The 26,736-nt window shown below is 55.2% G+C and overlaps 2 protein-coding genes across 3 annotated transcripts in view; one reads left to right on the top strand and one right to left on the bottom strand.

Moving 5' to 3' along the window:
• Window positions 1–1,581, bottom strand: part of HSF2BP (heat shock transcription factor 2 binding protein) — a 75,239-nt gene extending 73,658 nt beyond the window's left edge. The window contains exons 1-2 of one of the 2 annotated variants that reach the window (XM_039857943.1): window positions 1,353–1,581; window positions 1,132–1,190 (exon numbers count right to left, since the gene is read on the bottom strand). The gene's annotated coding sequence lies outside the window, so the exon portion shown is untranslated. The remainder of the gene's footprint in view (window positions 1–1,131; window positions 1,191–1,352) is intronic. The other variant, XM_039857942.1, reaches the window with a different exon arrangement.
• On the top strand, window positions 613–25,861 carry RRP1B (ribosomal RNA processing 1B). Its single transcript, XM_039857408.1, has 17 exons — window positions 613–839; window positions 1,557–2,104; window positions 7,900–7,982; window positions 9,386–9,443; window positions 10,613–10,698; window positions 11,047–11,108; window positions 11,473–11,602; window positions 12,437–12,501; window positions 12,954–13,135; window positions 14,857–14,951; window positions 15,526–15,623; window positions 16,709–16,728; window positions 17,497–17,628; window positions 18,155–18,873; window positions 21,150–21,299; window positions 22,389–22,452; window positions 23,225–25,861. The coding sequence occupies exons 1-17, from the start codon at window positions 613–615 to the stop codon at window positions 23,416–23,418; spliced, it is 2,913 nt and encodes a 970-aa protein (XP_039713342.1). The 3' UTR covers window positions 23,419–25,861.
• The last annotated feature ends 875 nt before the right edge of the window (window positions 25,862–26,736 follow it).

Below are 26,736 nucleotides of genomic sequence, written 5' to 3' on the forward strand. Positions count from 1 at the left end.
TTTTAAGTGCGTACAAGGCCCCATGCCTGAAAGCCAAAGAAAAAGCCAGCATCTTTTTCTTAATGTTTCAGCACCAAGCTGGATGAGCCGAGCCTTCGCTGGCCTCTCATTTAGGGTTCACAACCCCACAGTTGTCCAGGTCAGAAACGGAGGCATGGGGGGCTGGGTAATTTTCTCAAAAGTACAGCCATTAATCGGGGACACAACCAAGATCTGAACACGCATCTGGCCACTTCTCCATCGCGTACCGCGGACGTGAAAACGGGGAACCCTGAACCTACACTAAGCCCGGACACGCGCGTCACGGCCCTGCGGGTTCGGGGAGGCAGGCCTTGGGGTGGCAGGGGAGCCCCACCATCGCCTCCATTCGAGCCACCGCGCCACGGGGCGGCCTCTTGGACCGGTGCGCACTGTTTCTGAGGCACGGTCACCCCGGCCCCGCCCGGCCCCCAGACCCAGGCCACCGTCCGCTGCCGAGCCCCGGGGCCAGTCCCCACGGGGAGGCAGACGGTGGCAGGTCAGAACGGCGGACGGTGGCCCGCGGCCTCCTCACTGGCCCGGCAGGCCTCCTCACTGACCCGGCAGGCCTCCTCAGCGCCGGCGGCCTCGCCCATGGCCGCCGCGGTGCCGGCTCCGTGCGCTTGCGCGGCGGCGCGCCCTCTGGCCCCTGACGCCAGAAAGCGCGGGAACCAGCGCGAGAACGTGCCACGCCGCGCGTTCGCTATGGAGAGCTGCGAGGCTCAAGCCTCGCAGACGACGGGCGGGCTCGGCCCGATCCTGCGACCGCTCTTCTGGCCTAGCCCGGGTTTTAAACCCGTTAACTGCAAAGGAGAAGGACAGTAAGACCCAGGTGTAAGTGTCAAGTGAAATCAATAGAATTGGGCCTTTCCCGTTTGGCGACAGATGCTAATCTAAGGGCAATGCATCAAGGGGACCGCCACCCGCGCAGCCAGTGGCCTGCTCTCGTGCCTGCTCTAAGCAGCCGCCCAAGCCCTGTGACGGCAGGCCCTCGAAAAGTCTGCCCCGCAGCTCGCATACGGAGCGTCAGCCCAACCAGCCGACTATATCCGAGAAGACAACTATGAACTCGGAGCCACCACCTACGGCATTCGCTTGCCCCAACAGACCCACCGAGTTCGCAAACTATATAGTGCAGTCTGCGGGTTGAAATGTATCCAGTTCCTGCAAAACTGAGATTTGGTCTCTGAAACCAGCAGGAGGCCGACACCGAGTCCCCCGCACTCCAGGCCTGAGCGCTCACTCGCGAGCACACGCTCCAAACCCTGACCCCCGGCCTCGGACCTGCCTGCACCTGCCCTGCCCTCTCCTCTCCAGCCCCTGCCGTTTCATACCCTGCCCTGTCCCTACACCAGGACCTGTCCCGGCACCGGGACCAAGACACTGGGGGACCCAGGAGGGATGCTGCCTCCGCTGGCCGTAGAGACGTCTCCATGAGGCTGCCCCCAGCACCCCGCCAAGAACCCGAAGGACGGCCCTTCCTCCCGGTCTCCACCCGCCGAGGCGTGCGGAGGCGTCCAATACAATTGAAAACTGAGTGCCGTGTGTTGCGTAGGGCAGCTGCCGATCAAAGGGGGGTTTTCTTTTGTGCGTGGACTTGATTCTAGACCATTTACAGTTGGCCATCCGACTCTTCCTGGCCAAGACCCAACCCTGGCTAACCTCGCCGCCAACGGCCCCGCGCTTCGGCGACCGAAAGACAGCAGAGGAGCCCAGAGGCGACGCAAAGCCGCGCCGAGCGGCTCCGCCAGCGGCCGGACCCCACGGCGCTTGCGCCGGGAACGCGCAGCGCGCGGCGGCCGGCGCCTTTGTGACGTCATCAGCCCGCGCCGCGCACGCCGCCGCCGCCGCCACCTTGTGCGCAGTCGCGGCCAGGGCTGCTCCGCGGCGCTCGCTCGACAGCGGCGGGAGACTGAAGGGTGGCGGGCTGCCGCCGGGGATGCTCCAGCCCGCGCGAGGGTCCCCGCCATGCAGCCGGCCGAGATCCAGTTCGCTCAGCGGTTGGCGTCCCACGAGAAGGGCATTCGCGACCGGGCCGTGAAGAAGCTGCGCCAGTACATCAGCGTGAAGACGCAGAGGGAGACAGGTGGGCGTCCCGCGGGCAGCCGCGCCGCATGGCCGCCGGCCCGAGCCGCCGGCGAAGCGAGGAAACGCCGGGCACCGACTCGCGCCCCCGCCGCGCGCTTCTGTGCGTTCGCGCCGCGCGAACCGCTTCCTGCCGCGTCTCGTCTGGTTTACGGTTGAAGGACTGAGGCCGGCAGGGGTGGGCGGTCTGCTGAAAGTCACGGTGAGTGGGAAAGCTGAGGCTAGACCCGGTCCGACCGACCCCGAGCCGGTGCCGGCATCACTGGGCTCAGCCTGCCGTGCGCTGCTGTGCTCTCCACCGATTCCCGCGTGGTCGGACCTGCACTTTTAGGGTCCGGGGTTCAGGACGCAAGACAGAACCCCGACCCTCGGCGAACTTGTGCTGGTAACTCTAGGGCTCGGGGCGGTAACCACAGCAGAGCGTGGAGCGTAGTAACGGAAGTGGAGATCGGGGAGGAGGGCGCAGCTCTGCGCAGGCCGGTCCGGGGGCGCCTCTTTGGGCCGTGTCCGCGGCTCCCAACAGGCGGAGGAGCCGAGCATGCCCGAGGAATGGCCGAAGGCCCGTGATTCGGGGAAGGCGAGCGTGCGATGCCATGAAGTTGGAAGAGCAGGCAGTGGCCGGGTCACGCTGGGCGTCATAGTTGGGTTTAAACCGCAGTGGGGTGCCAGCGAAGGATTTCTTTTGCCTGGTGCAAGAAGTGTGCTGTAGGCCCTTGAGTGTGAACCACAGTGCGAAGTAGAGGTTTCCTGTTGCACTACAGTCAAGTTTGGTTTATTTACTAGTACGTTTAGAGTCTACTTGAAACAATGAATAATTTTGTCACCTGTACTGACATTGTTAGTTTATTTTGAAGAGAAATTACAAAAGGCCACCCAGGGGGAAAAAAAATAATTTTATGTGAAGTCTGCTGGGAAAAGGAATGAAGACCAAAGTTTGATTTTGTGAGGGGCGTCCCTGACGGACTTGATTTTATCATGGTTTCGAGTCTCCAGATATACGGAAGGCTCTTAAACCTCAATTTCTAGCCCAGATCTTTGCAACTTTCAGCTCAGCTATGTTCTCCTAACCTGGCACCTCCCCCTGGATGTCCCCCAGGCACCTCAGACTCAGAACACTAAGTGACTCGTTTTCTCCCCTAAAACCTGTTTTCCTCTGCTTCTTTTCTGCCACTTGTCCTCTTACTTTGTTTCCGCCGTCCCCTCAGACTCCAGCTGGATACACAGTGTTGTCCAGAACTCTTCCACACCCACTGTCCCTCGGTCCTGCCTGTGTCATCTGGATTACTCTGCCCTGACCGAAGGCTGGGCTTCTGTGCTTGCTTCCTTCCTAACTGATCTCCTTGACTCCATTTGTGCTCCCTGAACTGGTCCTCCACAGAACCATGCAGAGTTTTCCTGAAGCAGCTCTGATGACGTCACCGCCTTCCTGGCCTTCCAGGTCCGCAGGTCATCCGTCCCCCGTTGCTCTTCCGAACTCATCCCCCGCGCGACTCCTTCGTGCTTCATCAGCAGCAGATATTTTTGGGCTCTGGCCTACAGCACCCCATCTCTCGCCTCTCTGTCTTTGCTTCTGTTCACACTGAAAAACCTCCCACCCTGAATCCACTCCCAGTATTCAGTGCAGCGTCCCGTTCCCTATCGACTCACCCAGCCCCTCTAGGATTCTGAGATATCCTGTTTGTCTCTGTTGTAACACTTGGCTACATTGCTCGTTAATTATCTGTTAACACGTCACTCTTCCCCCAAAGCACTGTGAGTTTCTGTCTTAGCTGGCAATGGAAGCGCATCCAGGCAGACAAAGGCCCGGCTGTGTGCGAGAGCAGGAGAGAGCACCGATGCAGTACCTGCGGGCTGAGCCAGCCAGACAGCCTGTGGCCCAGACCCCGCTGGTGAGCAGGGCCAGGACCTGGAACACTGGCGCAGGGGCATGAGGCCGCTGGGTGCCCGGCAGTGCCCGGCACACCCAGAGTTCCTTGCCTCATACCTCTCGTTCAACACTGTATCCACACTGCAGAGTGATAGTAAGTGCAAAGCGACTGTCAGAAACAGGGCTGATGGGACATAATGAACAAGATCTCAGCCACAACTGTGCTCCATCAAAATAGAAACACAAGTTTGGAAATAACTTGGCCTGACATTAGAATCACATTGACAGGCTCAAATTTTTTCATGTCTTGTCTTAGGCATAGTAAAGGGAATCTGAAATTTTTCTCTTCTTGTTATGTAAAACTGTCTACCAGCGGCACATGTATATAGCTTTGGGGTTTTAAAAACAAATTAGAAATCTTGGTCCTGCCGAAGGTGGCTAAGTGCTGCCCTGGTGCTTTATCTGTCGTGTTGCGAAGTCGCTGCCGTGGGATGCTCGCCGCCCGTGGTTCTACTCAGGAGGCGCACTCGTCCTTATGCATTCATTCGTGGACGGAGCAATCACGAATGGAGTGCCTACCGTGTGTCGTTACTGCAGTGTACACTGTTCTCAGCACCAGTGACGCAGCAGTGCCCAAAACAGACAAAAATCCCCGCTTGTTTTAACGGTTCTGCAGCTTTAGCATCTTAAAATTAGGATATATCTTAACGTGAACCTCGTGAGGTTTCGTTTGCATTCTTTCTTTCTTTCGGTGGCACATAAAATAACTACATCTTACAGTTGGTGGGGCTTAGGTTCATTGGCAGTAACGGGGAAAATAAAGTGTTTTTTCTTACTAACAGAGGATTAGGCGTCTCCGGACCCAACAGTTATAATAACTAGGAGCCTCGGCTGTTCATTCAGCCCCACCGGAAACGGCTCCCATGCTCATCGAGGCGAGAGCAGGTGGATTTCTCATTTGAAAGCTTCTTGGTGTTTCCTGTGTCCACGTCTCACTTTCATTTCGCCTCGGTCGTTCTGAACTAAGTCTACGTTGTTGTCAGAAACAGCTGTATTAAGTGTAAGAACTCAGAAGAAAAGACAGGTCAGGAGGCAATTGTGGGACGAAGCTACTGCAGATACGTACTTCGTTTGCAGAGTTTTGAAAGAAATTAAATAATGAAAATCTGTTTGGCTTTCAATGTTTCAAAAATTGGTAACTTGTTTTTACCAGCTCAGTTCCTGGGTGAAAATAAGTCATGTTTATACAGATATTGAAAATAGATGTTTTAAAAGAGAAAAGCGCTCGCACAGCCTGTTGGTAGAGAACACGAGACAATCGTAGTAATACCCACAAATCGAACAGCGTTTTGCTCTTACAAAGCGCTTTTCACACATGCTCTTAGTTTTGGCCCTGCCCGTAAACCCAGCACATGCTCTACGTGAGGGAACAGTGCTGGCAGTTAGTGACAGTTTTCGAGTACTGCACGCCTAGTTAGGAGTGCGCCGAGGCCTAGCCAAGTGTTCGTTTCCACTGTTTTTTGTTGTCTCTTCGTAGGGCGAGCCGGTGGGGACAGGCTTTCATGCCCAACTCTCTTTCCTGCCCACTGCCCAGGATGTACTGTCACACGGTTGCTGTGTGGAAAAGCGCATGGCTTGAACCTTTGCCTGTTGCAGGCCCAGGGATACCCAGGCGTAGCCGGTCATCACTGAGAGGTGGTTCGACACGTGCGGCGCTGGGGAAAAGCCACACACTCTGCTGTTCTCATGCAGGAAAGGCCGCAATGCAGAATGTGTAGAACGCGTGGTGCCGTCGCGGTTACATGCACACGGGCGTGAGTTTCAGTTTGGGCGTTTTGCTCACTGCTTCCCATGGTCTCATTCGACATGTTCCTCAGACCCCAATATTTCCTGCAAACTGGTATTAATAGTTAGATCTGATGAGATGAGGTCATTGTGGAGAAGGAAGAACTCTCTCTACACTTCTAGATTCTTCTGGCTAGTCTAATAATTAAATCGACATGCGACGCATTAGCAAATAAATAAGCAAATTTAATTACATATGCACGTATGGGAACCCCACATACAAGAGGGGTTCAGAGACAGAAAGTTAAAATGAGATCTCTGAGCTAAGGATGAGGCAAGACGCCTGGGGCTTCAAAGGGGAGGAGGGTCACTGTGGGACAGGACGAACAGGTGTCCGGTAACAACTAGTTTGCTCTGTGCTACAGATAGGTGAAAAAGCTTATCTCTGGTGATAAGTCTTATGAGCAAGTCCCCTGCTTTAAATTCTGTAAGAGACAGAGGAAAGTTTCTCACGAACCCACAGGGTCTCTGTCACCCTTAGCTCAAAATTATCTGCATACCACAGAGGCGCATCTTGGGGTGACCCATTCTGAACCCCTACGTTAGTTAGCATTTTTGTTCTTGTGAAAATACCTAACGGGCGATGCTGTGTTTTCCCTGTCACATTGCATCCGGCATCTGACGAACAGTCGCTTGTCTTTGCCAGCTAAGGTGAATCGGGGGGTTGGGGTGGTATGGGTCTGATCTAGCCATTTTCGGGTTCTTCAGTAATTTTTCACCTAACGTTTTCTCAGCCATTGATAACCTCTGCGCAGACCCACGAGTCATTCATCTCAACGTAAATGAATATAAGCGCAGGTTCCTATGACAAGCTCGGCGCTGATGGAACTTATCGCTCACACTGTCGTCGTGTTGTGTTCACGGGAGGAAGCTCCCCAGATGTGGCTTGTTCGTGATAAAAGGGGTAGAAAATCAATTGGTCCGTCGTTTGCCCGGCTTCTAAAGGAAATGCACATTAATGAACGAATTTTACTGCGGTTGCTGGTATATTGGTTTTAAGTGAGAACTTCTCACCGAGAATCAAAATGCACAATAATAATACTGTTGCTATAAGAAAAGTTTTGAACTTGGAAATCAGCACCTGTAAAGGTCTAAAGCTCACTCTGAATCCACTAAATAAACTTCAGTCCATCAAAAGGATCTGTTTGTTACTTTTTAATTGTCTTTTGGAGTACTTGAGATCACATCGATTCCAGATATATACTTGTTAACATTCAGCCTGTCATCTCATGTTGGTGCTTCAAGAGTTTTCTGAGTACCTCCTCGTGAATGTTAATAACAACTGTTTGGAAGATGCATTAAGACTTGAGGATTCTGTTTGTTCTCCACAGGCTTGGAGCCTCCGAGAGTGTACATTTACCTGATTTTATCACTCCTTATGTCACTCAGCAATTATTCCATGACACCTGGGGTCGACCCAGGAGAATAGAAGACTGCGTGACTTGTGGTTTGGTCGTAGGTGGTACAGGCAGAGGTAGAAAGCTTACATAATGAGTCAGAACAAGGCTAACCAAGGTGGTGCCACTTAAACGAGACTAAAATCGCCCAGTTAATGAAAACTGACGGGAGGGAAGGAGATCAGGGTACAACCAACCGTGGCCTCACAGTAAGATCCTTAAAAGGGTCACCCTAGCAAAACTGTCCCAAAGCTTTGCCAGTTTCCCCAGGGCCAGTTGTGTGGGACTTAAACCAATTCTGCATCTTTTGTCAGATTTGTAATTTTACTTTGCAAGACCAATGAAAATGGTGTGCAGGATGAGATGCTAGTTTATGCACTGGGGGGAGCTCGTTTTACAAATGACCGCTCCATTAGTTCTCGTGATGACATTTGCTTCCTTATGTTACTTGGATAATGAGCACATGCCACCACTACTACCTGCCCCATAGCTGGTAAAACTGCATGATTTATACGTGTTTGTTTTGTAATGGAGGAAACGCATGCTTCAGATTAAAAAAGACGTTTGCAGGTAAAAGAATGAAAATGTATGTGGTATTATTTTCACTGCGTAGATGGCAACTCTAAACTTTCAAGAAGGAAATACGAGGACTCTAAAGTAAGGTTTATGTGCTATTTTGCCCTCCAGGAGGTTTCAGCCAAGAAGAACTTCTAAAAATATGGAAAGGGCTCTTCTATTGCATGTGGGTGCAGGATGAACCCCTTCTACAGGTAACATGCCGTTCCTTTTGTCATGTTCTGGATTTGGGGCGTAGATGGGTTAAAGAGACTTGCTCGTTTTATGCTGATCGGTCCCTAATGTGCCCAAACTGAAAAGCATTGCTTCAAGGACTCCGTCTCACCTCTTGTCATACAGAAAGGTGCTTTGGTGCAGTGTCCAAGTGTCAGGGTTAACTATCTCTTCAAATAAGGAAGGATGCGCAGACAGTAAAGACTTTGTATCTCCCCGTCACACTTTCATAGTTCCGCGGTAGGTTTTCTGCAGTTTCCGCTTCATTTTCTGTCATTTGTGTTCCACAGTGTCGTGGCGCTAGTGTAAGATCCTGCAAGCGACCCGGGGCTGGGCGGCCACCTTGCTGGGGTCAGGGTCTCCGTAGGGCAAGAGGTGGCCGCCATCTGATGCCCTCGGCGCGGATGTGCATGTGCTCCTGGACCCATCCTGTCCACAGAGCACTCTGGGCCCCGTGACCGTGATCATTTCAGAAAATGGTCTTCACCGTTAAGCTTTGTTCTGCTGCGTAGAAGCAGAGTAAGGGGGTACGCTCTGCACCCCTCTGATGGATAAACGTCATGGGTGGAATTTACTTGGCCGGGTTTTAATGCACGGCTCTGCCACCTCCCCCGAGCCACGTCACAACTCACTCTGACTTATCGCTTTTCCTCCGCCGAACATATTTTGAGTAGGATAGCAGAGCAAAATATTTTTAAACTGCATTCAGAAGAGAAAACCAACAGCTTTGGCAGAGGAAGAAACATAAACAGGAACACTTTCAACTCTGGGACTGTCTTTGAAATGGGCGAGGAAGGCTGGCGGGGGAGTGCGGGCGCTGCTGGGGGGGCCTCTTCTTCCGGAACTTGGGACAGCGCCTCGTCCACGCTCCCCAGGGGGATTCTCCCCGCCAGTGAGCTGCCGCATCTGCGCAGGACGTGCCCTTCCCATGGCGCTTTTGCCCAGGACAGAGCCTGCCACCGAAGCCTGTCCCTGAGCAGGCCGGGGACAAGGCCTTCCACTTCCACGCTCGGGCTCCAGGGGATGCGGGTCCCCAGGTCTCACTGCCGGTGACAGCCCCCTGCTGCGGTATCTGTTTGCATTACTGGGAGGATTAGGATAACATCACAATTTTTAAAGTTATTTCTTCTGCAGGTTTTAACAGATAACTAGAGATACTTTTCTAAATATGCAGCTTAAACAAACCTTAGAGGCATATTAAGTGGGACAAGAGTCCATAGAAATTGCGGGTTTCACCTTTGGTAAAATTCAGATATTCACACGCACACTTCTGAGTGGAGGTGACAGTGTCGCAGAGGTGCAGGCCCGCGCCCGCGGCGGGCAGGGGCAGGGCGGCGCAGCGCGGCGTGTAACCCACTGCTTCTCCCCCCCCGCGTCTGTGTAGGAGGAGCTCGCGCGCACCATCTCCCAGCTCATCCATGTCGTCAACACCCCGGAGGCCCGTAAGTCCTGCGGTTGTCATGACCCCTGTTCGTCAGGCTCGGTGACATGCCTGGGAGATCCAGTCCCTGTTCCTTCTCTCTCCCCCAAGGTTCCACCTTCCAGTGGACTAGTTTAACGTGAACCTGGGGCTCCCAGTGTGTAGGTGTCAGGCGATAGGCCGTTCCCGGGGGAAAGCGAGGATGAACTTAGACACTGACTCTGTGACAGCGTGAAGGAGGCGTCTTGGGGGGTAGCTTATCTGACGTCTCAGAGGTTTCCACAGAATGTCTTAAGAGACACTAACCCTCCCAGAACCTCCAGATTCTATTACTGACACGCAGAGAAGCTGTGCATGTGGCGTTTGCAGTCATCTGGGGGCCAGGTTCATCCTTGAGACTGGAGCCATTTTAAGGTCGTCGCTGTTAAACTGTGAAGTGACCCCTCTTTGCTAGAATGAATGAGCAAGGGGAGAAGCTGTCTCTGGGGCAGTTAGGATCTGGTCACTCATAGAGGACGGAAGGGACAGCAGAGTGAGTTTGGTGTGCTCGCCTCTCCTGGGAGCAGAGCTGCTCTAGGTACCCCCATCCGTGGTCCCTGCACTGGGCCAGGCTCCCGCTGACGCCCGACACACGGTCCCACACGTGGAATGTAGTGTGGGTCTTCATACATCGAGAAAGACTCACACAGAAGAAGCAAAGCAAAAAATATCAGACCAAAGTGACTTTTGGACCAAAAAAGTGCTAGTTTCGTGGTTCAGAAAAGAAAAGTAGAATGTTTTGTTATAGCTCACCCAAGCTGACACTGGACATGGAACAGAGCTGGGTTTCTATGTGGGCCATCCAAGGTCCATCAGAATTACTGGCTTTGGAGCGTTAGGTGTAGGCGGGTGGGAAGGGCCGGCAGACGTGGCTCAGAAAATCTCAGATTTCAGTAGAAACGTGGCTTTGCCATGGATAAAGGAAAATGCTCCCGAGAGCCCTCTAGTTGAGCATGAAGATGTTGCCAGCCTTCCTGTTACTAGAGTATGCTCTTACTTAAAGGTAAATGAAATTATCAAGCATGTTTTCTTAGAAGGATTCTCAGAAGTGCATAGTGAATGCTGCTAGTTTGCGCATCTTCATTGCTCTCCGGCGGCGTGGTGCCCCGTGCACCTGGAAAGCACGCGCTAGAAGCCTTTTGTTCACCGCAGAGCACCTGTTCGTTCAGACCTTCTGGCAGACCATGAACCGCGAGTGGACGGGCATTGACCGGCTGCGCCTGGACAAGTACTGCATGGTGAGGCCGCGCCCGCATCCCGTTTGCCTGGGCAGCTCGGTGAGGGGGGGGCGGTCATCCGAAAGCCACGGCAGGCTTACCTGCGGAGCACAGTGCGGTCCTGGTGTTGGGGGGGGCGCAGCGGACAGCCTGCGAGCATGTGCACGAAGACCTCTGCTCTGTCTCTTCCAGACGTTGGGGATGCACGTGGGGATCTTGGGTTAGCATTTTATGACCTAGAATTAAGTCTGATTGCTGCGGATGTTTTTTCGCTCTGGGGTCCAGGCCACACCAGTGGCCTTGGTCTCCTCGTTCTGCTAAGCCGATCGGTCCTCCTCTCTCTTTGTAACACAAGTTGTCTGTCCTTAGCTGATCCGTCTGGTCCTGAGGCAGTGCTTTGAAGTTCTGAAGCGGGACGGCTGGGAAGAAAGGTTGGTACTGTTTGGACTGGCGGTCGGTGGCCTTAAAACCTGCAGTGCGATAGTGTGCTCTCCAAGCCTGCAGTCAGTCGACACGTACGACTTGCCTCCCGCTCTGCTGAGTGTCCCTCCGCCCAGAGGACCTGAAGCCCAGTGGAGGAACACGAGAGCTGCACCCACGTGGCAGGCTGCAGCGCACACCGCGTCCCGTGGTCGCCTCTCTCCCTGTCGGCCGCGGCGGCTCGTGCTGCAGCGCACACCACGTGCCACGCCCCCGCCGAGGGGAGGACAGGGTCGGCCACACCACGTGCCACGTCCCCGCCGCAGGGACAGGGTCGGCGCCGTGCCCACACACCTGCACGTGTCGTTTCCTCAGCCGCATCACGCGCTTCCTCGACGTGTTGATGAAGGAGGTCCTGCACCCTGAGAGTCGGTCTCCCGATGGGGTCAAGTTCCACTGCATCGACGTTTATCTGGATGAACTGTCCAAAGTGGGCGGCAAAGAGGTGAGTGATGTGTCGTCCCACCAGCTGCTGGGACTCGGGGCGGGGGGACAGGGCTTCAGCGGCTCTGCAGACAGCCTGTGCGCTGGGAGCGGGAGGCCGAGGCTGGCACTGTGTCACCTGCTGTAGTAGAGCATGAATTGGGTCAACCTGTCATTTGACATAGTCCTTTTCCGTCAGATTGTGTCCTAAGCAGCTGATGGGACATGGGCATGGACGTGCGCTAAGGGTGTGCAGGAAGTCTCATGAAACAGAATTGACAGCCACCTGCACAGTCCAGGAGAGAATTCGGCCACCTGAGGAAATGCTCAGGACAGAGTTTTGAAAAGCGGGGGGCAGGAGGGGCAGTGGCCAAAGCGTGCGCGGCGTGCCCTTGTAAGGACACACTCCTGTGTGACCAGGCAGGGCTGGCAAGGGGACCGTGTTTCAGCGTGCATGTGCTCATCTGAATTTCAGAGATCGTGAGCAATTTTACTTTTCTCTTTCACAAGTATTCTGTGGTAAACGTGTTTTTTTAACTAAAAGAAAGTATAAACGTTGTATTAACAAAACAATTCCTTCCTCTCAGTGTCTGGCGGGCGTGTACAGCAGTGCTGGTGGGAGCGGGCAGGGTCTCCGGTCCCTGCATTAGGTGCCCAGGGGCTAGAGGACAGCGTGGTCTGTCGCCACACCCGGTGGTCCATGCAGAGCGCCCTGGGCACCGTGAGACCAGTGTCTTCAGCCTGACTCGACCCATGTGAGAAAAGCAGATGTTTCTCAAGGACAGCTCACGAAGGAAAAAGCCTTTCTTTTCTCTTATTTATTTATTTTCTTTCCTGTTTTATTTCTGAATTACAGCTTCTGGCAGACCAGAATCTCAAGTTTATCGATCCATTCTGCAAAATTGTTGCCAAGACTAAGGAGTAAGTGATTCATATGTCTGCACTGCTTCATTTGGCACCTGCCGGGGGGCCCTGGGGTGGCTTCATGCTGGCAGCGTGGTGGAGCGAGAGGCCTAGCTGGCCGTCCGGCGCCGGGAGCGGCCGCGTGCTTCTTCCCGTTGGCAGAACACTGGGAGATCAGCGTCGCAGCTGGGCCCTTCCGGCCTCGCGGTTTGACCCAGAGTCCCATCTGCTGTCGGTCCCACTGCTTCCATCACAGAGCCTTGGCTGGCTCCCAGCAGCTCCCGATGATTGGCATGGAGGTGTGGTTGGGGGTGCAGGTGCTGCTGCCCCGTTGATCGGCCTCACCGGGCGCTAGGCGGCTGACGCTGCAGGTGCGGTGACTGTCCCCTTATCACTCTGCTGCGCCGTCAGGGCTGAGGTCCAGACTGCCAGTCTGATCCCACCCTCTCTGCTGTACCTCCCGCCCCCAGCCACACACTGGTGCAGACCATAGCGAAGGCCGTTTTCGAAGTCATCGTAGATCAGTCTCCCTTAGTACCTGAAGAGACAGTGGAGGAACAGGAAGCTCTGTTGGCGGACAGCAACCTTTTTGAAGAAGGGACATCTGAAAGGGAAGTGACATGGAAAACACCATTCAGTAAAAAGAAAACAGGTACGAGGATTCCCTTGACTAGTCTTTCTCTTTTTAGGTGAAGTCCTCATCCCACATTCCAAAACGCTTTCCAACATGTTTGCTGGGGTCTCACTGACCCTAACCTAGACTTCGGCAGAGGTGGCTTTGCCGTGGACGCCACCTGAGGACGGACCAGACGTGGATTCAAAGCACTGTCTGTCCGGGGCCCCGGGGGATGCGCCGAGGTCTCGGCGTGCTCCTCACCCGCTAGTCTGCCTCCCTGGGCGGCGGGACGTTCGCCGAGGCCTTTCTGGTCATTGCCATTTCTTTGGGTTTTGTCGTCTTTGGTGCGTTTGCTCTTTGGATGTGTCCAAACATCTTGACGTGGACTCAGGTCCATGGCGGGTCCTGGACATGAGGCTGATGGACACTTGCCTTTCTGATCTCGGAGAGCCCTCAGGGCCCTCTCTCTCCAGGTGTGTAAGTGCCCACCGTGGGCTGTCTGCTCTCCGCACCGCTTCACCTGCATGCATTTGCTGGACAGCGTGCACTTAGAGTCACAGGCCCATCAAAGCTGACAGTGGCATCTCAGTGCCCAGCAGGAGGTAAAATGGTCGGTGTCCCCACAGTTTTGAATGTTACGTAGCCAGTGAAAAGGAAAGTTTTCAAAAACTAATGACCGGGGGAAATGCACTGGTTTTTAAAGCAGGACACAGAACTCGGCGCAGGAGGCTCCTGGTCGGTGTTAGCACTCATGTCGCCTTGAACACTCTGGAAGGACTTGAGTCACGTTAACAGCCCCCCTCGCGGGGCGTGATCCTGGGTGATTTCTGCTTCTGTTTCCTTTGTTCTCTCGTCTGGTTTTCTCAATTGTCTACATTGATCACATGTTATTTTTTAATCGGTAAAAAGAGAAGAAGAAACATTTTAATTTGAAATTCCGCATAGGAACTGGGTTAACTAAAAACCCCGAGCAAATTTTGTGTGGTTGTGGCATTTGTCTCTGGATCCCCCCTCCTGGCCACGTTTCTGTCTAAACCGGAGATGTCTCGCTGTTGGGGACTTCCAGAGTTCCCTCCCAGTTCCCTTTGCCAGACGAGTCCTGCTCTGCCTTCTCTGGCTGTGCCCCGAGGTCGCACCGCTCGTGAGCCCGCAGGATTCCAGAGACAGTATGAGATTGAAGTTGTGAGTTTTCGTTAGTAATTTTTATCTGCTTTTCCATGGGCTTTAGTGCTCTTTGAATTGTTTTTGAATATTAAGAGTTACATTTAGTTTTATTTTGTTACTATTAGTTTCCAGCATCCAGTGCCTTGGTTAGACGTTTAAGTAGTTTACGGAGTGATCCCCATCGCCTCAACTTTAACGCGTGTTTCCTGGGGCCACCGCAGGAAGTTAGTGCACCACCAACCGCTTTTACCACGGCCCCACCCAGTCTGCGAGGAGGGGCAGAGCCGCACGGCGCCTGTCCCGCTGCCGAGCCCCGCACTCCGTCCGCCGCCATCTGCTGGGACGACCACGTGTGCCACATGGTGCTGGGGGCTTTCTGGTAGCATTGAAAGGCAGGATGTGCGATTGCTCCCAGATTTTTTTTTCACATCCAGAGGCTGAAAAACCATCACAATATCTTCGGGAAATTACAGGGTTTTTCTCTTTAAAGAAATTTTCTTTTCCACTGAGAGAAACCTACTTAGACAGCAGCTCCTTTGGAACTAGTTGTTGCCATGTAATTGGAGAATTTGTCTTTCGATGTGTTTCGATAGCACTGGGCAAATGTCACTCCAAAAAAGACGGAATCGGTGATGAGGGCGAGAGAGACGGCGGCGGAAGCTTGGAAGATGCTGGGCCGCTTCTCCAGGTTGGTGACAGTCATTGCTTTTCATAGAATACAGGTTTACTGTGGAGCGGCCTGACTGGTTGGGAATTAGGGTCAGTGCTAATCCCTTCTGTCTCCAACGTCACCTTCATAAGGAGCTTATTGGAGACAAAGGCATTTAAATATGATGGAACTTTAAAAGATGTCAGTCTTCATTTCGGCTTGAATTGCTAAGACCTGTTCTACACCGTACAGCGAAGCCAGCTCAGCGATACTTTTCAAGTGAGGGCAGTTTGCTGTTACCAGATGCAGGTTGGACAACTGGATTAAATTTACAAAAGAGCACCCCCAAGTAAATTTTAGATGGTATATTTTACCTTTTTTTTTTTTTTAAGGAAGAGGAATTACAACTCACTTGTAGGAAAAAAAACAGGACAGGTTTTTCAGAGATCTTGCTTAAGCCTTTGGTTGCTAAGTCTTAGCACGTGCCACGCAGACGGTCCTCTGCGGAGTGCGGCCAGCACCCCAGACCACAGGCTCCTGTCACCGGCAGATGTGCATTTCCGAGTCAGCTGGTGACTGCCGCGGGCCGACGTTCATTTTTTTTCTCACGTAGTTTGACTATAAGGCCGTTGCTGACCGACTGCTGGAGATAACCAACAGAAGAAACATCCCTCCCTTCAACAAGAAACGTCTCTCCAAACTAATCAAAAAGTAAGTGATCGGGCGAGAGGCTGTCACTTGATTCTCATTCGCGTTCAGGTCCAGCCCTGTCATTCATCTCGCGGTGTAGGATGAGCTATCACCATGTTCATTACCTTTTTTTTGGTCCTTTAATGGTTCCATTTATAGCAATGCAGTATACATGTGTAAACTGAAGTGTTTAATGATGACAGCTGCTTGCCGGCCCCTCAGGTTCCAGTCATCAGATGCAGCCACGCCCACGCTTAGCTGTTTGATAACGATGTAGACAGTCTATTGGTGACGTCTAAAATTATTAGATGAAGGAATTGCAGTGTAAATGTACTGCTGAGCTGTCCTGTCGGCAGACTGGAGACGGGTGGGGGTATAGCCATTTGTCTGTCCCCCATCTCCTGGCATGGAGACTCTGTAGTCATCGGTGACGTTAGGACTGGACCCATAAGCCGCCGCAGAGCCCTGTGGCCCGTTGTGATTGGCAGTATGCAGCAGCTGACTTTGATCCCACCGCCTTGAGCGGACGCTTTTCTGGGCACTTTACGTAAATTATTTCATGTTAAGAAAAGCCCCTTAGTCCAGAAGACTTAAGATACTTCCGTAATTTCTCCTTTGGACACATGGGTTAACTTGGGCACAGAGAAGGTCACTGGCTCGCCCCAGGTCGCAGCTGCCCCGACACGGAGCTGGGCTCAGACCCCTGTCCGCTCCCCCAGGGCTCTGCCCCCGAGTCCGCACACCTCCCACACTTCCCTCACGTCCCGGTGCACCAGACCGCGTAGAGCAGAGCGGCGCTGGCGCCCGCCCACCTGGCAGGTAGACGGAGCACCGTGTCCCCGAGAAACGGAGACAGGAGGGAAGCAGGACTTCTCCGGGTTTGGTGACAGACTCCTTAGATCAGCATGTCCTGGAGGACACGGGGACACTGAGGGCGACTCTGCCCTTCGTCTTTGTCCTTTGCGTCACACGTCACACCACCTCTTCAGCCTCTCCTTCTAGAAGGAAAAGCCAGGGAATTAACAAATACCACGTTCTGAAAGTTTCGCACGGTGGCTCTAGGAGACAGGAGGGGCCCCTCTATAGACTTCTGCTTTCTTTTTCAGATTCCAAGATCTGTCTGAAGGTGAGGAAAGTCAGGGTTAGAATCGGTGATGTTCTCCCTGACTAGGACCTCACCGAGGGCATTGATAGCACCTATTCGAAAGCACGGTGGGAAGACGATCGAAAATGCAAGCAGGAGCAGCCTTCACCTCTGCAAGTCATCGGTCACACCGCTTGCTACCCAGCTGATGAGAGGCCTCGGGAGGAGCCAGCGTGGGGCCTTCCCTAGCCCTCCCTCCCCTGGGACCCACACTGAGCCACACACACGGCTGTCCTCTCTACTGGGGCCAGGGCAGCCCCAGGGAGCGAGGAGGGGCTATCGTTTTAACAAGAAGTGTTTCTATTGGTCTGGAAGGTTCCAGACTGACCCTTTATGAAGAACAATTGGTCTCTCAGGTCCCTTTTACTTGCAGTTATGATCAGTCATCCCCAAGAAAAAGCTGCTGTCCGTGAACTTGGTTACATTTGAGCAAATGACAGGCCTACTGCCCCCCGACCCTGGGCCCCTTGGGTGCTTGGAACCAGGGTGTTTGGACCTGGTTGGTGGGCAGGTGGAGATGGCATGGCCGAGCCCCTGAGGTTGAGCCAGAGACGATGTCACCCAAGATAGTCCCTTGGCTTGCGAGCATACCACCGAGTTGTGTTAAGTGTAATATTCCTGTGTCAGCAGCTTTGAGGTTCGGGTTGGAGAAGTAACGAGGAGCAGTGATGAGTCTGAAATTGATACGAGGCCCCTGGGGACAGTTGTGAGGGTCTCAGAGAGCTGACGTCATGTGGCTTTGGTCTCCAGCAGGCAGTATACCTCAACTCAGATTTGCTGAGGACATTTCCGCTGATGAAGACAGCCAGACCCTCAGTCAAGGAAGGTATAAGAAGAAAGGGAATAAACTTCTAGAGAAAACCAATGTGGAGAGACAGAAAGGTGAGATACAAGCGGGGGGCGGGCAGCCGTCATGTGACCTGAGCCCGCGTCTGATGGGTCACTGCCGAGCAGCAGCTCTCGCTTTTCACGGCTGAAAGTAGGGGTGGTTCCGAGTGTTGGGTTTTCTGCGGCACCCGTGTTCGCTAAGCAGAAGGCATTTATTTGCCCCGGAGGCATCTTTGAGCACGCGGGCGAGGATGTAGAGATGCTGGAACACAGGGCCCCGTGGAGCATTTGTTAGATGACCACCTGGCTCTGGGAGTTTCGCTTTGGGCCTGAAATGCATATTTCAGATGCATTGATGTCGAAAGAGCCTTTAGGAAGGTTTCTAATTACAGTTGGGAAAGAGGAAAAATGGGACTAAGTGAGAGAGCCGGCGGGGCTCGGCGGCATCCGGGGGGACCACCGCCGCCGGTGGTGAGCGCGGGCGGGGCGTGCCAGCCATTCACGGAGCCCGGATCCCCTGCGGGACCTGCTGTCCGCGTGGCGCTGGGACGCCTGTTGACTGGTTCGCGTGTCGTCGTAGGAAACAAGGTCTCTCCTGCTGAGGAAGCGGAGCGCGAGGGCCGCGTTGAGAAGAGGAGGAGGAGAAAGAAGAAGAGCCCCCTCCCGCCCGAGCGCTTCGGGTCGGGGGGCAGAGCCGTGCCACCAGAACGGAACGGGGCCAGCGAGCCAGACGCAGGTTCGGGAAGGGCCCAGAAGCCGGGTGCGGTGGTGCTAGGGGCGGCCGCGCCCTGCCCCCAGGAGCTGAGCCGCTGGGGGCACCCCTCCACGCACAGTAGGAGGAAACGGCCCCGGAAGAGGAGCCCGAGGGGCCAGGGAGAGAGTGCGGAGTCAGCAGCGTCACCTCTGGAGGACTCGTCCCAAGGCGGCCCCGACGGTGGTCACGCTCAGGCGCCTGCCCCCCAAGCTCCTCCGGCCGGCGGAGCCCCAGCCCTGAAGCGGAAGCGGAAACTTGGGGCTCCCCTGGTCAATGGCGGCGGCCCACCCACACCAGCCTGGCCCCCGCCCCAGCAGGAGGGCCCTCCAGCGAGCCCAGCAGACGGCGAGGCCTGCCCGACCCCGCTGCCCCAGAGCGGGAGACTGAAGAAGAAGGCGGGGGCCGGCAGCCTTGAGCTGCACGACCCGTCCACTCAGAAAGCTGCCATCTTCAAGAAGAGGAAGAAAATGAAAGAAATGCTCGACTTGAACTTGGTAGAACGGAGCCGAGTGTTAGAATCCGAACTCACGCTTGTCCAGGCTCTGGTAAGTTGACCGGGTCGGGGGACGGGGGACAGGCCAGAGGAGCACTCACGGTTCATAACACCCTTTACCAATAATGAAACGGACAGGTGACCCGTCTCGGTGGCCAAAACCATCAGCCACCTTCCCTCCCCCGAGCAGGCTGCTCACGCTGAGGCTCCAGAATGACCACATCGGGCTGCGAGAGCTGTCCCTCCATGCCAGGCCAGTCACGCTGCCCCGCGGTGCAAACGGCAAACAAATGTCCTTGGGATGCTGGTCTTGTTTTCCTTCGAGTCACAGCCAATCCTGGGCCCCAAATTCTCTTTTCTTCCGCTTGGCTCTCTAGAGCCAGATGTGAACGAGAAGCAGGCTCTGCACCTGCTTTTCAGACCCCCACCCCGGGGGCGCAGTGCGTAGGCACCCCTCGTCACCACTGGTCGGCAGATGTTCCACCGGTGCCCGGCCCTGCCTGCTCTATGCACACCGCCTGGGCCGCTTCCATCGGGGGCAGAGACGATGGGTGTGACAGAGACCTTGTGGCCCTCCAAGCCAAAAGCACGTCCACCCTGGCCCTGCGCGACAGGCTTTCGGACCCTGTCCAGCATGTGTGTTCACATGTGCTGCTTCACAGTGGCGACACTGACCCGTGTTCACGGCAGCTCATGGGCCTGGGCAGGCGCCGCTCTGGGCCTCTGACAGCTCATCCGAGCGGCTAGGTAGCTAGCTTCTGGTCAGTAAAAGTCCTAGCTGGGGAAACAGGTCACTCCCCTGGGATTCAGGGAGGCTGCTCTAACTCCAGACATTTTCCTGATGAGCTGTGGCTCCTGTGGCACCTTCTCTTGGCTCACAGCCTCTGCCCTTCACGCACTGGCCATTTGATGCTCTTTCTTCGCTAAGAATATCAGAGAATTCCTGTTGTATCTTCGTTCTTAGCCTCCTGCAGCCTCTCAGAGAGGTTGGAACAGTTGCTCAGTGAGTCACAGAGTCAAGGGGGCTTTTCCTCCTGAAGGAGCTGTGTGTTTCGAGCACCTGCCAGCGGGGGGTGGGAGGGCGTGCAGAAGGGGGCTCCTGGCTCTGCCCCTCATGGCCTCTGCTCAGGGAAGGCAGCAGACTTCCAAGCCAGGGTCCCCGAGAACTGGCCAAAACCACCACTGTGACGTCAACCACACTGGGTTTCTCAGACCCCAGGGTCCCAGTACCAGAGCTGGGTCTTCGCTGTGGGTGGCGGTCCCTTTTAAAACACCTAGCGAACATTCTTTATCTGCCTGAAGTGGGCTCCAGAAGCTAACCAGGATGTCACACCCGATGTTTGATGCCACACCGTGGATAACCAGCGGTGTCTTTAGTCAGAACTGAGAGGAGTTAATGTCTAACACAGCCACACACGCAGAGCAGTGTCCCAGTCAACACCCACCACCCCGATTAAATGGCGCTGAAAGATCTCTGTCCCCTAGTGACAGCTCCTTAACAACCTCAGGCAGGCCTTTCAGGAGGAGGTGTTCCAGGAGGTGGCACTGTCACAGATGGCAGCTCCCTGCGAGTATGGCCCCTGAAGAGGTTCCCGTGGGACGAGGTGTGGAGGTGGAAGGCAGTGGCCCTGTGACCCTGACCCTGAGGAGGCCTGAGCTAGAGAGCGTGTGTGTGTGCGCGTGTTTGACATTTCAACGAAAAGCCTTAGAGAAAAACACAGAATCAGGACATAAGCAAAGAGATATTTTTTGTTGAGCTATACCTGTCTGTATTTTAAGCTAAGTGTCATTACAGGAGTCAAAAAGTTAAATTTTTTCAAGTTTGTAAAGTAACAACAAGAGTGAATTTATTGAAGGAAGAACACATCTAGACATGTAGATACACAGATTCTCACCATTGTTACAGCTGGATACAGTGCCGGCTACAGTAGGGCGGGCGCAGGCTGCTGGGCGGGGAGCAGGAGGCGGTCCCCACAGCCCAGGTGTGCAGTGGGCTGACCGCAGGCACGGTGCCTCTAACCTGTGCGCAGGACAGAATCGCCTCGCCATGCATTTCTCAGAATGTGTCCCTGTTTAGCGGTGAACGACTCATAAGGGCTTTATAGGGCACAGGACCTGAGTTTGAAAGCAGAGAAACAGCGTTCTGAAACCCTCGGAGACCCCTGCCCTGGGGGCTGCGCCTGTGGGAGCAGCGCTGCTTTGCACTGAGGTCGGGCTCTGCTGGGTCTCGTCTGGGACACCGCGACCCTGTCCTGCTGCAGCTTCCTGCGTGTGGATGTGGCCCAGGTGGCTCTGTGTGTGACCTGCCCCTTCTTGCCCTTCACACAGGGGAGCCCTGGGGCGCTCAGCCCTTTGAAGAAGAAGCTGAGGGCGGAGGACGACTTCGTGAAGTTCGACACCCCCTTCTTACCAAAGCCCGTCTTCTTCAGAAAAGCCAAGAGCAGCGCCGCCACCCCGGCCGGGAGCCCCCCCGCACAGGTGCACACGCGCGGGTTCCTGCTGGGCGAGCCCCGTCTGCGGCGCAGGCTGGCTGTGCAGGGGGCCGGGGGTGCCCCAAGGGATCTCTCGGGGGGCTTCAGGTGCGGTAGGGACGCATGCCCCGCGTCCGCGGACCGGCTGCCGCATTGTGGAATTCGTGGGAGTGGGGAGATGGGGAAGACGCGGGGAGACCTGCGCCTGTAAATCAGGACCCGGAGGGAGAGGAGGGGCAGCCGCGGTGGGTGCCCGGGGCGTAGGAGGAGTGGACGCTGTCACCACGGAAAGGGCCGTCAGCTGTGCCACATGCCACCGGAAGGTGAGACGAGGTGCAGACGGCACACGCGGGGAGGCTCGTCTGGGTTTGTGCCCTGGCGGTGGAAGTCTGGTGGAGCTGCGGGACAGGTGCCTGGGCTGGTCCTGCTGGGGAGACCCACAGGTGGGTGGACATTTTGAGAAGTAGGTGCTGTTCAAGTCCCCTCGACCAGCAGTGACCACTGCCTGTGCTCATTTTTACACGTGAGCTGTTCAGGGACATTTTGTTGAATGACTGGCCTTGTGCAGCCAGGTTCCCCTCGTGACATGTCAGTGTTGCTAAAGCAAAAACAGTGTCAGGTGGAGTCACAGTTTACATGGAAATGTGGGGTTCTGAGAAGGACTTTGAGAAAGTGCTTCAAATGCAGCATGGGTCAGCTTCTAGAAGACTTCAGATAGGAGCCAACGTAGTTAATTTTGAGGAATCGTTAAATATTCAAATCGGTTTGGAGTCCCGGTGCACAGAATGTCAGGAAACGCGACTCCTTTGCCACCGAACTCCAGTCTCAGAGCTTCAGAGCCCCAGGGCAGAGGGACCCGGAGTCCTTACGGGCGGTCAGCAGTGAGCCCTGTCCTCTGACTCAGGGGTTCAGCTGTGGCGAGTTTGCTCGCGTTTGCTCTGCCTTCTTTTTGGGAGGCAGGGCCTGCGGAGCGGTGCTGGCGCTGCCCGCCACGCGAGGCTGTCACTCGCTCCGGCAAACATGCCGCAGGCCCACGGGGGTCGGGCTGCCTCGGCCACAGCTGCGTGCTCCTCTCACAGCTGGCTTTCTCCTGCAGGTCAGCAAAACGCCACCCGGCTCCAAGAAGGTCACCTTCGGGTTAAGCAGAAACATGACTGCAGGTGGGTGTGGGCTTTGCGGCTGCAGGCCACTCCTGGGGAACGGCGCTGACGGCCGGGGGCGGAGTCAGCCCTGGCTGAGCTGACGGGGTGGCCAGGAGACCTGCGGGGGACAGGGGGGACTCTGGAACGAGATCCTGTGGAAGGCAATGTGAAAGGCCCCTTCCCGCTGCCGCCTGCCTGGAGTACTCCAGCCACCTTGGCCTGAGCTGTGTCACAGGCTGTCGGCTGTGGCCACCTCTGTCTGAATACGGAACCACCCGGCCCAGGAGGAGGGATGGCTAACATTGGTTCAATTCACTTGTGTTGTCTTCCCAGAGGAAACTAATGTTTTTAAAAGTACGAAATGAGTTTAAGATCTGACTCTTGAGGAACAAGTTACTCTTGAGTGCATGCGTGTGTAGGGGAGGGGTTGTTAGGCCAGGGACCTGCTCACCCCAAGGCTGTGTCCTTAGGTCGGAAGCACTAAGAGCCCAACTCCCCGAAGGAAGGGCTCCCCTGCCGCTCTGTAAGCCCCGGTATCACTCCCTGTGCGTGTCCCACAAACACCCCCGCCCCACCTGGCGCTCCCCGCATCTGTTCAGTGGCCCTCAGGCATTGTCTTTGGAAGAGCAAGTTCATGCGTGGGAAGCAGCTTCGTTAGTGACCTCCCTTTGCTCAGAAAACCTGCCCTGCCTTGTGTCGGGACCTGGGCTGGAGACAGCACGGAGGCGGAACACTGGGCGGGCGGACGGGACAGAGGTGGCTAACGTGTGGCCTTGCTTTCACCGGGCAGAATTCAAAAAGACGGACAAGAGCATCCTGGTCAGTCCCACAGGCCCCTCCCGAGTGGCCTTCAACCCTGAGCAGAAGCCCCTCCACGGAGTGCTGAAGACCCCCACGAGCTCCCCTATCAGCACGCTCCTGGGAACCAAGAAGCCACTGACCACCGCACCAAGGAGAAGGCCGACGGCCATGGACTTCTTCTAGGCCGCACAGAGTCCCCGTGTGAGGCTGACACACTGCCCACTGCGCCAAGAGGGCTGCTAGAGTCGCTTTTTAAAGACTGCTTTTGTACAGAATATTCTATAAATTATAACTTTTAACAGGTGGGGCCTTTTTACGGTTTTATAAATCCTCAGATGGCACCTCCGAGAGTCCGTGTGAGCCGCAGCACCGCGGCCGCTCACGCCTCCCAGCAGGGGCGGCAGACACCACGGTGCAGGCCTTTGCTCCACACATCGTCGGTGCCTGAGCTCTCCGGGCGTCCACGCTGGCACACTGACCACAAGTCGCAGTCCGTGCCGTCGTGGGGCGGGGGCCTGCGTCCAGGCCCTCGGTCCCGCGCGCGCCGTGCCAGGCTGGTCTCTGGTGCTCTGTTGTCTGATGGTCTGTGTTCTTTAGAGCAGGCAGGGCTTCGCCCCACATGTGGTGGCTACTGGGCAATTCACGATCAGGGGACACTTGCCAGCAAACCAGCAGTGCCATCCTCTCTACAGTGCTCAGCTCGGGCGAGCAGAGCCCGGGGCCGTGTCTTTCCCTGTGTTCCTACCTCTCAGCTGCTCGCACGGGCAGCAGCACCCCGGTCCTCACAGGACCCCAGCCCGCCGACTCCTCCACCTACGTCATCGTGCTGTGGCCGCTCTTTATGTTTAAATGTTTGAGCCAGGGGTCTAAATAAACGACCTGCGTCTGCCAAAGCAGCCCTCCCGTCTTAGATTAGCCGCCCGTCCCTGGACACGTGGCCGCGGCAGCTGAAGACCTGCTTGAAGGCAGCAGGCAGCAGGCAGCGGCCTCTAAGAATGGTTGGGCCTATTTATTTGTTCATAGTTACCTAATGTCTGAAATACTGAAGCTTGCACTTACAGATTTTATAAAGTTCTAATTCTAGTTTAAAAATCGGGGGTGGAAGGCACACAGACTTCAGTTAGAGAAACAAGTGCAAGTTTGTGCAGTGCCACCTCATCTGACCACGGACCTCATCTGGGGAGCCACATCTGCCCCCCGAGCCTCGGTGAGGGATGAGACACAGCTCAGGAAGGGCACCGGGCCAGCTTGCTCTTGAGTTCACAGTATGACAGACTGCAGACCTAAAGGAGGGGCGTGGCTTTTGCCTCAGGGGTGCCCCGTGCTCCCCCACCCCCTCTTTGCTCAGGGATTGCGGGCCTCCTGGGAGTGAAAGCCCCCCGACTGTGCAGGAGCCCCAGATTCTCACCAAAACTAGGGCCAGGCCCCGTTCTGCTCCCCAGCTGCCTTGGCGGGCGGACTCTGGCTTCGCGAAAGGGAGGTCCCCTGGGACTGCAGGGCCGGGTGGGGCTGACTGGTTCCCTTAATCACCCGGCAGGGTGGGGGTCAGGTGGGCCGGACCTCTGGGGAAGGCCCTGGTGACGGGGAAGAGGAGCCTCTTCCTTCCCACTCCGTAACAGTTTTATCACAAGCCATGGGGCAAAAGAACATGCCGTTAGCTGGTCCTCATAATGACAAGTCACGAGCGAGACAGCTTTGTCGTGCCATGGTTTCAGTGTGCTCGAGTTCGTGTCACACTTAAAAATCATTCAAAACCAAAACGATCGTATGAGTGGTCAAATATGTTTTTAAACTTTTGTTTAAAAAAAGTTTTATTATCCTTGGTCAAAATATTTTTCTAATAACTTTTATTTCAGCTTTAAAGATGGGTCTTATAGTCAAACAGGCCATGTAAGCCAATGACGTTAAGATAGCGAGATGGTCTAGGGCAAAATGGCACATCTGTCCTGCAGGCGCGTGCAGGGGCTCGTCTCGGGCGCACAGGTGTGTCTGCCGTCTCTCCTGAGGCACCGGGGGATGGCCTGTAAATGCGCCTCCTGCCTGTGGACTTGGGTCCAGAAGTGACTGAGTCTGGGATTCCGTCTGTCCGTCGAAGCTGCCCCGACCTCCTCAGTTTCAGGGATAACTTCAGTAGCTTTACTGTGGCTTATTTTTAATGCCTAAATTTTGGCTACAAAAGAGGAAAAACGATTTTTTAAAAATTCGCATTACATATGTATACACACAAGAATATGTCACATAAAGAAATGTATTTAGAATACCAGTTTTCTACGTGGTGCATGTTATTTTCTTAAGTAAAATTGCCAAGGGGACTTGGCAGTCCAGAAAAGGAAGTAATTCAAAGCTGACGATCTTAGAGTATTTTTTAGGATTTGGTATCACACTTTACAACATATCGCCCTCTCTAACTTTCGCTAAATTGAAAGCACAAAGGAGAATGTGAAGCCGCCGTCAGTGCTGAAAGAAAGTGAAACTGAGCCCCTCCTTTGGTTTTTGTGTTTTCTCGGGGTTCGCCTGACTGCCAGCAAGGGCTGTCTGTCTACAGCCCGCCAGTTTGCGTTAGTGTCCGCAGGGTTTGTCAGCACTCGTCAAAGCCAAGTTCAATAAAAGAACCCTCTTTTGCCCTCAGGTTTGTATGGAATGTTGAAAATGCACCTCTTCGGGAGGTGACAGTGCCGCGGCGGCCGGAAGGTGTTGGCATCAGGCTTTGCAAACACTGTCAGGGCACCTGTCCGGTCGGGCGAGGGGATGCTGGGCCCGCCGGCCCTGCTCGCTGCCAGGCCTGAAGCATGCCGGGCCTCGGCCTGCGAGGACCAGGGAGAGGGGCGCGGCCCTGGGTGGACCCCCAGCTCATCCCGGGGACGTGGCCTCCCGCAGGTGTCGAGGGCACAGTGAAACAACTAAACCGCAGTAAGGCCCGCCCCCAGCGTCCGCTTGCCCTGACCCGCGCCCCCCAGCGGGCCGCGCTCCGTCACGTGGCCGCGCCCTCGCTCCTCCCACCCTCGCGGATGAAGCCCAGCGCCCCCGAGGTTCCGGCCCCACAACCCTCTCCTGAGACAGCAGACGTCAGGGAGCAAACCCGTCCTGAAGGTTTGGGGGTGAGGGTGGGGCTACGTCACCCCCGCTCCACAACACAAGCTCGCACTCCAAACAGCGTCCTTCGGAGTGATGGTGATGGACTTCTCGCCGTGTCCACGCCTCCAGCTCTGAGCCTTCGGCCGTCAGCTACACCTCAAGGACCCGTGCCACCTCGTCTCAGGTGCACAGGCTTTGGCTCCCTCCGGTCCCCATGGCGCTCAGCTGTCCCCACTGTTCACACGCGCTCACGTGGTGCTCACATAGCCTTGCGCTCCTGAGAAGACAGGTTGCCAAGTGGCCATTTCTCCCTCCGTCACTGACCATGTGTCCTGCACACCAGCAAATGCTCGCTGGGCACCCACAATGCGGTTCCACGTGCTGCAGACACTGCCGTCAGCAGACGAGATCGGTGCCCTCCTGGAG

Source organism: Pteropus medius, unplaced genomic scaffold, assembly GCF_902729225.1.
Source record: "Pteropus medius unplaced genomic scaffold, Ma_sr-lr_union100, whole genome shotgun sequence".
NCBI classification, from domain to species: domain Eukaryota; kingdom Metazoa; phylum Chordata; class Mammalia; order Chiroptera; family Pteropodidae; genus Pteropus; species Pteropus medius.